The sequence below is a fragment of the Schistocerca serialis genome, chromosome 4 (genome assembly GCF_023864345.2).
Source record: "Schistocerca serialis cubense isolate TAMUIC-IGC-003099 chromosome 4, iqSchSeri2.2, whole genome shotgun sequence".
NCBI classification, from domain to species: Eukaryota; Metazoa; Arthropoda; class Insecta; order Orthoptera; family Acrididae; genus Schistocerca; species Schistocerca serialis.
The window spans coordinates 26,254,849-26,268,774 of NC_064641.1; the positions used below are offsets into that span (position 1 = coordinate 26,254,849).

The window sequence follows — 13,926 nt, forward strand, 5'->3', positions numbered from 1 at the left end:
ATGCCTGATTTAACATTGTAATGAGACATATCCTTTCTGCTCAATTTAAATAATTCATATTAGTGAGTGTCAAAATTCTGGTAATATTCAGTAAGGTAAATAGCAACCAGATAAATAATATAATGTGAGAGAAGCAGTTTTTATTTCCAAGACAAAATGATTTTCCTAATTTTTCATTATAATCTGCACAATGATTTTACTTGTTGCAATAATAATGAGCATAATTCACAATAAAATTTATAGTTCACTGGTCTTATGTTAAGCACTACACTTAAACAATTTTGTAAAAATGAAAGTGAATTTACTGTGGGTAATAAAATTTAAATAAAAAAACGTACCTGATCATCCCAGTGGCAATCTACACCACTGTAACCACATGATATGCCTTGGCGTGGACAACTGTATAAGAGGTTGCCATCAGCCTGTTGTGGTAAGAAGCCAGGACAGTATCCATTGCTCAGTGCAGACACATTTCCATTGTAGATGGTATTGTGTATTTCATGCATATCACAACTATATATTTGATTGAGACCCCAGCCAGTTGCTAGTTGGCAGCCCTGTAACATTTTGTATAAGTAATATCATTTTCATGTTTCAGATCACCAAAGCTACACAAATAACTGCAGTTAATTTGAGCAATGAAATGGGTAACATCACTGAAAGATATACGTGACCATGTGTATTGTCATGTCTGTGTATTCACAAAATTACATAGTTGTAATTGTCACGAATTCTTTACAAACTAATGGAAAAACTGGTAGAAGCCGACCTCAGGGAAGTTCAGTTTGGATTCCGTAGAAATATTGGAACATGTGAGGCAATACTGACCCTACGACTTATCTTGGAAATAGATTAAGGAAAGGCAAATCTACGTTTCTAGCATTTGTAGACTTAGAGAAGCTTTTGACAACATTGACTGGAATACTCTTTTTCAAATTATTGTATATATTTAATAGGAAATAATACTGAAAGTGAAGTTAAAGTACAGAAAATAACTATGAATCACTGTATAAGTATCTTTAGTTACATATATTGTATTCCACTCCTGTCGTAGTCTTACCTTACCTTATCCTATCCTATCCTGAGACAGGGCCACTGTGAAAGCAGTCATGTTGCACACCAGCTCTGCTACAATTTCTGCACACCAACTAAATGTGCACTTAAATGAATGTCCACCACCCAACTGTGACGAAGAGCAGAGTTGACCACCCAGTGCCAACACACACTGCTGAGCACAACATACTTGATTTCAAAAGCTGCTTCACAACCCGAGTCATCCAGATCATTCCTCATACTGCTACATTTTCTGAATTATTCAGATAGGAATTGTCCTTACAGCATATACTTTGCTCATGAAATCCTCCTGGCCTCAGTCTTCTCTAGCCACTTCTGCACACCCACCACAACCCTGGCTCTATGAGCCATCACACATTCGCATCCAATTGTCTGCAATGTCCTCTCCATCTGTTTCATCTCCACCTCCCAATCTACTCTTCCATGTCATAGTGTCCTGTGCACACCTCCACCATCTCATGGCCAGAACAAGCTCACCACTGCCACATTCCCACTCTGTGTGGCTACTGTCCTTCCATTTTAGACATCAACCAACATTCCTCAACCCTTCTGCTCTCTGTCCATCCCTTTCTCCCTTGCCCACTCTATCTGATACAACTTCACATCCCAGTCAAACTGTAGTGTTGGCACAATCTATATAGCAGGGACAATACAGCCTTGCAGGTATATGAGTGAGTATCTACCTGAGTGCACGTGTGCTCTACTGCTCCAAAGAAAAATTCAACAGAAAGCCAGCTAAGTCCTAAGCCTTGTTTACATGCTTATCAGTTATTATTTTTGTTGTTGTTGTTGTTCTCATTGTTGTGTAAAATATGGCTTACATAGATTTAATGTAATACATAAAAATAATATGTATAAAACAATGCAAAAATATTTCATTATGTAATCATAACAATAAAACAGACCATACAAACAGTGTATACATAAATTTAAATTTTAAAGTTGAGACTGTTAATCCTGTCCAGGACAGAGTCTGAAACTTTGAAGAAATCACATTTTTGTCCTGTATATGCTGTAAGAGGGCATTCAAGGACAATGTGGTGAACAGTCTGACAAGTTTCCCCACAGCCACATGTCAGTGATTTTGTTATTCCCCATTTGTGGAATGAGTCATAACAGATGTCATGCGGCATTCTTATTCTATTGAGGGCTTTCCATATGCAGCAAGGCAGTTCCGTTCCAGGTAGTTCTGCAGTAGGATCTGTTACAGGTGGAGCCTGAGTCTTTTTCAGAGGTTCCCAGTATTCTCTTCACAATGATTTAATGAATAAAACAATGGAAAGTCCAGGGTAGGATAACAACAATATGAAAAGAATACACTGACAAGCCAAAACATTGTGACCACTGCCCAGTGTGACAATGGATGCTGCCTGGTGGCTCTGTAGGCACATGATCCAGTAACAAAAGAATGTAAGCCAACCAGACAAGAATGGAGGATCACCCTAGGGAAGATATGGGCTGCAGTGGGGAAAATCATTGAGATAAGCAACTCTGACAAAGTGCAGATTATCATTACGCAGATCCTGTGAACAAGTTTCTCAAAGATGGTAAATCTGGTCGAATGTTCATGTCCTACTGCTGTTAGCATCCACAGATAGCGGTAGAAGGACACTGAAATTGCCAGTAGGCACTAAATGGTTGGTCATCCATGACTCTTCACAGAAAGTAGGGTTTGGAGGCTTGTCTGCTCTGAAAAGTAGGACAGATGATGATCAGTGGCATCCCTGCCAAAAGGGCACAATACTGGCACTCCCGCAAGTGTTTCAGTGCACACTGTTCACTGCACGTCGTTAAACATGGAGCTCTGCAGCAAACCATGTGATGAAGCAAGCAGGGATAATTTTAATTCCCATCTTGTTTTGCCATCCGTCCCCTTAAATCTGTTTTTTTTTTTTCTTTTACTTATTATCATTAACATACGTGAATATAATCTGCATTTCCATAAAAGAGAAAGATTGGCCCTCAGTTTTAAAGTAAATAACACCAGATCTAATTTTGTGCTTAGTTTTATGTAAGTAATTGATTGTCTAATTTATGTTGACTATTCGTAGTTAGTATCTTTCATTATAGGGTAAAATCAGTAATTGTCTTGTAACTTAAATTCTATTGTTGACATATAAACAAATGTAAATTCTGCACTAAGCATAAACATTTGGAGGAACAACTAATAGTAATTTTAAAGTATTGATTTGGCTCTATTTGAAAACATGTTAGCAAAACCAGCTCATAATTAATTCCAAAGTAAAGTAACAGTTTTGTCAAAAGTATTGTTTACATAACTATATTTGTTAATTTCATGATTAAAACAAATAATTCAGCCTAAACCTTGTATTAGAAGAAACTGTTAAAAAGACACAATTTTTCAATGTATTCAGTTAATTGAGAGAGTTAAGTTTTAATTGTAATTTCTGTAAATTTAACTTTAAACAATTTGTAATTTCAGCACCTATTATTGTGATGATATATAAGGGCCAATTTTTGGTCATGAGACAGTCAGTCCACAGCCGAGTTTCAGACAAGTAACGTGTGCTGGTTAGAACAACAATGCTTCAAATTAACTGTGGAACAAGTGTTAAACAATTAGGTCCTGTGTAAAAACCAATGACAGTGACTGCTCCATACATACATGATGTGAACTTTGTGGTTATGTTTTTACTGCTTGTAGATGTTCAACAGTAAACTATTGTAGCAGTATGTGGAGTTTTGCCTGCAAACTATTAATGAGGCTTATCACAAGTTAATCGATAGTGTACTGGCCATATAACTGTGTATTGTGGTGGGGGAGGGGAGGGGACACAACTGTGCACCTATCAGCTACATCATTATAGTAGTCAGTGTCCAAATCACAAACCCCATTTTTCAGCCAGTGTAGCAACGCAGTACATTGGCACCGAGGACAACAAACAAACAAAATAATTAAAGCAGGTGAAATTGCTATACATTGGGCATGTTGTTAGGCCCATCTGTACCATGCTGCATGGTGGTGGTGGTGAGTGTTTAACGTCCCGTCGACAACGAGGTCATTAGAGATGGAGCGCATGCTCGGGTTAGGGAAGGATTGGGAAGGAAATCGGCCGTGCCCTTTCAAAGGAACCATCCTGGCATTTGCCTGAAATGATTTAGGGAAATCATGGAAAATCTAAATCAGGATGGCTGGAGACGGGATTGAACCGTCGTCCTTCCGAATGCGAGTCCAGTGTGCTAACCACTGCTGCATGGTGTCATGGTTGCAAAGATGGACCTTGCAATGGACGTCGGGAGTGAAGTTACACATCATGCAGTCTATTGCACACAGTTTGAGTCATAACACGATGTCCTGTGGCTGCACGAAATGCATTAATCAATATGGTAGTGTTGCTGCCAGGGTTCCTCCAAGCCATAATCCGTAGGTAGCAGTCATCCACTGCAGTAGTAGCCCTTGGGCGGCCTGAGAGAGGCATGTCATCAACAGTTCCTGTCTCTCTGTATCTCTTCCATGTCCAGACAACACTTTGGTTCACTCTGAGATGCCTGGGCACTTCCCTTGTTGAGAGCCCTTCCTGGCACAAAGTAACAATGTGGACATGATCAAAGTGCGGTATTGACTGCCTAGGTATAGTTGACCTACAGACAACATGAGCTGAGTACCTCCTTCCTGGTGGAGTGACAGGAACTGATTGGCTGTCAGACCCCCTCTGTCTAATAGGTGCTGCTCATGCATGGTTGCTTACATCTTTGGGCAGGTTTAGTGACATCACTGAACAGTCAAAGGGACTGTGTCTGTGATACAATATCCACAGTCAACGTCTATCTTCAGGAGTTCTGGGAACCTGGGTGATGGAAAACTTTTTTGATGTGTGTAGATAACTGCACCATCTGCAAAAAGCCTGATTTTACTATTAACATTGTTTGCAAGGTCATTAATATATGACTTGAACAGCAAGGGTCCCAACACACTTCCCTGGAACATGTCCAATGTTACTTCTACATCTGACGATGACTCTCCATCCAAGATAACATGCTGTGTCCTCCCTACCAAAAAGTCCTCAATCTAGTCACAAATTTCACTTGATACCCTACATGATTGTACTTTGGACAATAGGCATAGGTGAGTCAAATCCTTTCAGAAATCAAGAAATACTGCATCTGTCTGGTTGTCTTGATCCAAAGCTTTCAGTATTTCATGTGAGAAAAGGGCGAGTTAGGTTTCACATGATTGATGTTTTTGAAATCCATGTTGGTTGGCATTGAGGAGGTCATTCTGTTCAAGATACCTCATTGTGTTTCAGCTGAGATTATGTTCTAAGATTCTACAGCAAATAGATGTCAGGGAAATTGGACGGTAGTTTTGTGGATCACTTCTACTACCCTTCTTTTAGTCGGGTGTAACCTGTGCCTTTTTCCAAGAACTGGGTACAGTTTTTGGTTTGAGGGATCTACAGTAGAGTATACTTAGCAGAGGGCTAACTCAGCCACAAATTCAGCATAGGATCTGACAGGGATTCCATTGGGCCTCAGGGCTTTTGTTCAGTTTTTACAATTTCAGCTGTTTCTTAACATCACTGACACTTATACTTACTTCATTCATCTTTTCAGTGGTACAAGAATTAAATTGGGCAGTTCTCCTGGGTTTTCCTTTTCAAAGTAACACTTGAAAATGGAGTTAAGCATTTAATCTTTTGGTTTTCTACTGTCAGTTTCAGTACCTGTCTCATTCACTAGGGACTGGGCACTAACTTTCGTGCCACTAACAGCCTTTACATACAAGCAGAATTTTTTTGGGTTCTGTGAAAGATCACTCGACAATATTCTACTATGGCAGTCACTGATGGGATCATGCATTGCTCTCTTGACAGCCAAACACATTTCATTCAGCATCTCTGTATCTACAGCCCTACACTTTGCTATACACCTATTATGCAGTAATGTCTGTTTCTTTAGAAGTTTATCTACAGTGACTGTATACCATGGAGGTTTCCTCCCATTATGAACTGTTCTGCTGGATACACATCTATCCAGTGTATGGTCAACTATTCTTTTAAACTTGACCTACAGTTCCTCTACATGCTCCTGCCCTGTGCTGAAGGTTTCAAGTTTCTCATTGAGATATGACACTACTGATTTTTTTATCTAGTTTACTGAACATATGTATATATTTTTCTGCTTGGTTTAATTGTTCTCTGTACTCTGGTTATAATTGTTGCCACAACCAAATCATGGTCACTGATACCAGTTTTGATGTGGACGTCTTCAAAGAGGTCAGGTCTATTTGTTTCCACTAGATCCAATATATTTCCATCATGACTGAAGCTCCTAACTATCTGTTCCAAGTAATTTTTTGAGAAGGCTTTTAGTTAAATTCCATAGAATGTCTTATTACATCCACCACTAACAAAACAATTACAGTATAATTGGGGATCTTACTTACAGCCAAACTGAGGATTTCTCTAAGGCCTTTGGTTACATCAGGTCATGAGTCTGGGGGCTGATAGAATGATCCAATAATCACTTTATGTCCACCCCTGATACTGTGTCTTGCCCAAGCAATGTTACATGCAGCTTCAATTTCTACCTCTGTAGATCTGAGTTTCTTGTCTACTGTGACAAATAAACCACATCCATTTCCCATTTGCCTATCCTTTTGATGTACATTCAGATTTTCCCAAAAAATCTCATTGCTATCAGTTTCAGGTTTCAGTCAATTTTCTGTACCTAGTACAATGTGAGCTTCACGGCCTTTCATGAGCGCTTTGAACTCTGGCACTTTGTAGTGAGTGTTTCAGCAATTTACTATTAAGATTTGAATATTCTCAGCTTTGGGAAGCATTTATTGTGCTCTTACACTGATACTTCTGGGTTTACTACAGCTACCATTATCTGATCTGGTGGAGAGTCACTTAATCTAAAGAACCCTTGTGTGGTCTCCATATACAGCCAGCTACCTGGGTAGCAGACTCTGATATGTAGTGCACACCTATTTAAGGGAACCCTACAGTTCTAAACCCTATGGCACAAGTCCAGGAAGTTGCAGCTTAGCTTGTCACAAAACCTTTGAAGCCTCTTGTTCAGTCCTTCCATTCAACTCAGAACCAAAGGGCCACAATCAGTTCTGGGGACAATGCTGCAAATTGTGAGCTTTGTTGGAACTCCATACGCAAGGCTGGTTTTCTCAGCCTTCTCTGCCAGTTGCTGGGATGATCCATGAATGACCTTGGAACCCAGATGACAGGCATAAATTGTTGCAACATGCACCACAGTCTGCAGTTGGTTGCACCCTGTTTCCTCAATGGCTGCTAGAATAGCCTCTTCAACAATCTGAATGAGGCCCCCAGGTATACATGCTGAGTGTAACTGGTGTCCTTTCCTGTCCCTTGCTGCATTTCCCTAAGGGGTGCCATCATTCACCGTATGTTTGAACTGCCAACAATTAATAAACCTCTACCCATGTCGTCATTTGGGCTAAGGCAACAATGATGTTGAATTATGGCAAGGCAGGCTAGGCTTATTCAGTGCAGCCAGTCAGTGCAGCAATAATGGATGGCACAGGCAAGGGGATTTCTCCATGATCAGAGCTTTGGTGGTGTTGTCAAGTATGTGACCAGAAGTGTCACATTGGAATAATAGGCACCCTGCTGTCTGGCATAAATAGCTGTTGGTTTTGTACAGATTCGTTTTGCAGCCCAGCAGTCCACTAGGAAGAGATGGCATCATGGAGCCACCAGCTGCAGCTATGGCTTTGAGTCTCTGTCACGGTACCAGGTTCTGGCAGTAAGTCTGCCCTCTGGACTTGGAGCCACAGCACAGTGTACCTTCCCAACTCACTCCTGCCCAGGGGTAGTCCACTAGGAAGAGATGGCATCAGGAGCCACCAGCTGCAGCTATGGCTTTGAGTCTCTGTCACGGTACCAGCTTCCGGCAGTAAGTCTGCCCTCTGGACTTGGAGCCACAGCACAGTGGACCTTCCCAACTCACTCCTGCCCAGGGGTAGTCCACTAGGAAGAGATGGCATCGGGAGCCACCAGCTGCAGCTATGGCTTTGAGTCTCTGTCACGGTACCAGCTTCCGGCAGTAAGTCTACCCTCTGGACTTGGAGCCACAGCACAGTGGACCTTCCCAACTCACTCCTGCCCAGGGGTAGTCCACTAGGAAGATATGACATCATGGAGCCACCAGCTGCAGGTATGGCTTTGAGTCTCTGTCATGATACCAGCTTCAAGCGCTAAGTCTGCCCTCTGGACTTGGAGCCACAGTATACTGAACCTTACCAACTAACTCTCCCCCAGAGGCAGCAGCTCACACTCTGGGCCCAGCAGCCCCCTTTTGACAAAATAGTGTGTGCACTTCCTTGCTGCATGCTTCAGCCACCTACATGTTGTCATTCATCATGGAGTTTTCTACCTGTGTGAGCTTCCTGTCCATCTCCACATGCAGTTGATGCCAGTGCTGTTGGCTCACACAACAGTGATGTATGCCAGGCAGCAAGTGAAGAGTCAGCACAGCAGGGTGTGAGCACATGTTGCAGCCAGTTGGCCGGTTGGTAGCAGCCACCTGGCCAGCTGCTGGTCCCCTTCCCATGGGGCAGGGTATGGTTGCCTTCCCATATTAACACAGTGCTGATGTACAAGAAAAAAATAAATTCTTGATTTTGACAATGACTTCTCTCTGAGCCTTCATTGGCTTGCCACCCACCCTCAACCCTCAACCATTCAACTTCCTGAGAACATAGTCACCTCATCACCCCCATGGTTGGCTATTGAATATGATTCTGTACTATGTATATATACATACTATTGCACATGTACAGTTCATAAAATTTTGATTATGCTGACAATAATGAGGTGAATCAATAGTATATGTGCATAAAAAGATTTTGGGTACTACACTTTGTCACGATGAGACACTAAAATCCCAATGATTCGACTGTATTTGCAGCTATTCTCTTTAGGCCGACTGTCTGCTGGATTCTGGTGACTGTCTACATATTGCCTTATTTTGGTTGTTAGGTGGTCACTGACATAACATCCTGGGATGCCTCTGGAGTATTTGAAGTAAAGATCGTTATGGAGGGGTGGCTGCATGGTAGACTAATGCCTGTGCTACTTCATCAGGTGATTGGTGGACAATAGCAAATCGATAGCTTGTACCCAGAGGTATTGTTTTCCTGCAGTGAGACACTGGTGTCACACAGCAGTTCTCTTGCAGCTGCTTGTTTATATGGCTGAACCTGGATCGTATGGAGTTGCTGGCTGGTGAACACATGCAGCCTGTTGTAGCATCCTCCCTGTTCATGATGTTAGGACATTTAATTACTTTTATAGTATCTCTCATTTTTTACTACTGCATGCAAGGCCCTAGGCTAGCAGATCTGCCACAGTCCTCATGATGTTCTGCCATAACTGATCTGTTGGGTTACACCAGTCATAACTAGCATTCATGCTTTGATGCATGAGTGTTGATCGGTCCCCACTGCAGACATTGCCATATTCGCATCAGAGTTCGTAGACACCTGTAGAGTGGAGATCATTTACAAAATCCTTCTAAGCCTTCAGAAGATCTCAGATCTTGTGGCAGCTCTGGAATTTGCAGCTGAGTTACCTCTCTTCTAACTATAGTCTATCATAGATCATGCCCAGTTCTTGGTAAAAGGCAGAGGTCACACTCATCTACAAGAAGGGTAGTATAAGTGATCCACAAAACTACCATCTAATATCCTTAACATCAATTTGTTGTAGAATCTTAGAACATATTCTGAGCTCAAAAAAATGAGGTATCTTGAATAGAATGACCTCCTCATTGCCAACCAGCATGGATTTTGAAAACATCGATCATGTGAAACCTAACTCGCACGTGATGTACTGAAAGCTGTGGAACAAGGCAACCACATAGATGGACCATTTCTTGATTTCCAAAAAGCATTTGACTCAATACCACGCCTACGCTTATTGTCAAAAGTACAATCATATAGGGTACCAAGTGACATATGTGACTGAATTCAGGACTTTTTGATAGGGAAGACATAGCATATCTTGAATGGAGAGTCATTGTCAGATGTAGAAGTAACTTTGGGTGTGCACCAGGGAAGTGTGCTGGGGCCCTTGCTATTCACGTTGTATATTAACGAGCTTGCAGACAATATTAATAGTAAAATTAGGCTGTTTGCAGGTGATGCAGTTATCTGTAATGAAGTACTAGCTGCATAAATATTCATTCAGATCTTGATAAGATTTCAACATGGTGCAGAGATCAGAAGAATGCTCTAAATGTTCAGAAATGTAAAATTTTGCGCCTCAAACAATGAAAAATCATAGAATCCTATGATTATAACATCAGTGAGTCACTGGAGTCACTGTTGGAATCGGCCAACGCATGCAAATATCTGGGTGTAACACTCTGTGGGGATATGAAATGGAATAATCACAGATTCACTCATGGGTAAAGCAGGTGGTACACTTCAGTTTATTGGCAGAATACTGGGGAAGGGCAATCAGTCTACGAAGGAGATTACTTGCAACTCACTCATGTGACCAGTTCTAGAAAATTGCTGAAGGGTGTAGGACCCGTACAAGATAGGACTAACAGGGAACATTGAACATATATAGAGAAGGGCAGCACAAATGATCACAGGTTTGTTTAATCTGTGGTAGAATGTCACACAGATACTGAAGGAACTGAATTGGAAGACTCTTGAAGACCGACATAAACTCTCCTGAGAAAGTCTATTAACAAAGTTTCAAGAACTGGCTTTAAATGATTGCTCTAGGAATATACTGCTACCCTGTACATATCACTCACATAGGGATCATAAGAATAGATTAGAATAATTACTGCACACAGAGGCTTTCAAACAATCATTTTTCCCATGCTCCATATGTGAATAGAACAGGAAGAAATCTTAATAATTGGTACAATGGGATGTACCCTCTACCATGCACCTCACAGTGGTTTGCAGAGTATAGATGTAGATGTAGATGCAGATGTAGATGTAGACGTAGATATTGTTTTAATTCCTGTGCAATGCAGCACCTTGCCTTCATGACCAACCTTTTATCAACCAGAGAAGATGACACTCACTTGAACACAACACAGCTGCAGTTGCACTGGCCAGACGCACCACTAGAGATACTCCCAAAGCAGAATCTGACCTTCCTTAAACACACATTGAAACCAGACCTCATCCATTCCTTGAAACAGTTAATAGCCGCACAAGAGGCATGAATTTCTGCAGAACAATTGATGCAGCATGTTAAACAATACCAGGAAGAGTTCCAGAGGAATTATGAACTATTAAGTGGGTGGTCATGGGCAACTAAGTAGTGTCAGAAGAAATTTGCACATAACATTTGTAACTTAAATGCTGATGCCAGATATTTGTGTAATATAAACTTGTGTGGCACATATAATATACTGTGTGGTGGTCCAACAGCCAGCATGAGTAGGTAGCAAAATTACAGCTATCAAGACAGGCAAGAAGCTTTTGTGATGTGCACAGAAACACTGAGGAAGACAGAGCATTTGAGAAGTTAAAATAGTGGCTTCTGCAAAGGCATAAGAAGCAGAACAGTGCAAGATCCTTCTGGGAACAGTTGAGTGCTATTACAAAAGGCAAGGGGAAACCATAGAGGATTTCACTAATAGAATAAGGAAAGAGAGCACATGTATGTATGAGTTGGGTCAGAGCGATAAAGTGAATGATGTTTTGCTGCAGGAGGTCAAGCAAAAGGCATTAGATGCTTTTCTAAGGGGCTTCTCACTGTATTTGGCAAGAAGGGTGTGCACAGCAGCACCTAAGGATCTCCATTTGGCTGCTAGGTTGACAATGGAATGTGAAGAGACTGATGTGTCAATGGTTGTACCTGATAGCTGTGGCATCTTCTTTGCAAATGTGAGGTGTTATGGATGTGAGTATAAAGGGCACATGCAGAGGCAATGCTGCCAGCCTGAGTGAAGTAAAGGGTATATTATCAGCAACAATGTTATGGCAGTGGTATAACGTTGGACAATTTTGGAAGGAAGTAGCTATTAACTGCGAGAGGGAACCCAAAGTTTGCCAAAAGGTGTTCCCTTTAAAATTAGATACAGAGGTGTAACGTGCAATAGTGGATGTTGTAATGAGCAGGAAGTATAAGATTTTGTTGGACACAGGGGCACACATGTCAGCAGCCAGTAGAGACATAGTGGGTTGGAGGTGATGGAACCTATCACACTATAGGTTGTGTGGGGTGGTAGATAATGATATAAGGCCATTGGGGTCAGTAGAGATAGATTTTCAAGTGAAGGCAGTTGGGCTCTAGCAGCATGTGTAAGTAGTGCCTCATGTAAGCAAGGGTATGATCCTAGCATTCAACTTTTTGAATAAACACCATGGCAAAATTGACCTTTGGCAACGTGTGGTGGAAGTTAGGGGGAAGACATTCCAGCTAGGAGAAGTTAACACCAGAGTTGACCTATCAAAAGGTGCATCTATTGTAGTGGGCAATGTGATTAAACCATGCACAAATATACTAAGACTTGATTCGAATGACCAGAGTGTGGAGCCACAATTAGCAGTTGATGTGTTGTTTACATAGAGCCACAGGAAGGGAACAATGTGTTGGATTCAGCAAATTGTTTGATTGAAAAGAGAATAGTATATGTACTGGAGAAGGACAGTGGAAAGAAGTGAAATTGACAAAGAGGATGTTAATAATGAGTTTGGACATTCCAGAGGAGGGTTGGTGCATAGAATGTGTAATTGTGGGCAGCCACAGGAACCCTGCTAAGACTGCATTAAGTAGAAAGAAGGAGCATCTGTGGTGGAACTGTTGTTGGAATTTGATGATTTGTTTCTTCCTCAGGGTCTATTGCCAAAGATGTTCATTACACAGCACCAAATTCCGAAAGGAAATGAGGCATTGATGTACTGCAAACCATATAGAATCACTTGATATTTATAGCCAATTCTGGAGAAATTTATAAACCAACAGTTGGCTGACAGTATAATAGAAGACAGTAATAGTCTCTGGGAGACAGAAACTGTGTTAGTGCCAAAGAAGTCTACACACCCCAACATCACAGGGACCATCAACGACTTCATGCAGTGTCAGTTTTGCTCAACCATGGATTTAAGAAGTGGATACCATCAGTTGGAAGTGGTTTTAGAAGACTGATCAAAGATACATTTTTCATTATCCAGGGGCCATTATCAGTGGAAGGTGCTGTTTCTGCTGAAGAATGCTCCTACAATGTTTCAGCATTGGTTGGATGGAGTATAGAGGAGGTTGAAGCCTTCCCAGTGTCTAGTTTACCTGGATGATACAAATGTGTTCTCGAGGGACATGGAGGAACAAAGACAATGATTGAAACAGGTATATAAGAGGTTGTGGGCTGCACCTCTGATGTTGGGTGCAGATAAGTACAATTTCGCATTGAAGGAAGTTGGTTACTTAGGATAGATGCTGGCAGAATGAGGTTTTCCAGTACTGAAGACAGGTAAAGAACTTCAATCATTCTTGGGACTCTCGAACTATTATAGCAAATTAATGAGGAGTTCACTTATACAGTGTGGCCACCCATGCATCTGTTGAGAAAAGGTGCAAAATTTGTTTTAATGGAGGAATGCCAGGGCCTGTTCATGGAGATGAAGAGAGTTTCAATGTCGAATCCAATTTTAATTTTCCCAGATTTCCAAAAGGAGTTTACATTACCTTACAGTGCATCTAATCATGCTTTAGGACACATCCTAGGTCAAGAGGTTAACAATGACCAACAGCCTGTATTATTTGTGTCAAGACAGCTGAAAAGATCCAAGAAAAACCATTCAATCTTAGAAAAGAAAATGCTTGGTCTCATATATGGAGTAACATATTTTCAGTGTTACCTTTATGAGAAGAAATT

General features: G+C 41.3%; 1 protein-coding gene across 1 annotated transcript in view; it reads right to left on the bottom strand.

Annotated features, from left to right (window-relative positions):
• Positions 1-13,926, bottom strand: part of LOC126475050 (neurogenic differentiation factor 4-like) — a 39,427-nt gene that overhangs the window by 1,982 nt on the left and 23,519 nt on the right. Inside the window, exon 3 of the mRNA XM_050102600.1 lies at positions 339-557. Coding sequence (XP_049958557.1) covers positions 339-557 — 219 coding nt within the window. The remainder of the gene's footprint in view (positions 1-338; positions 558-13,926) is intronic.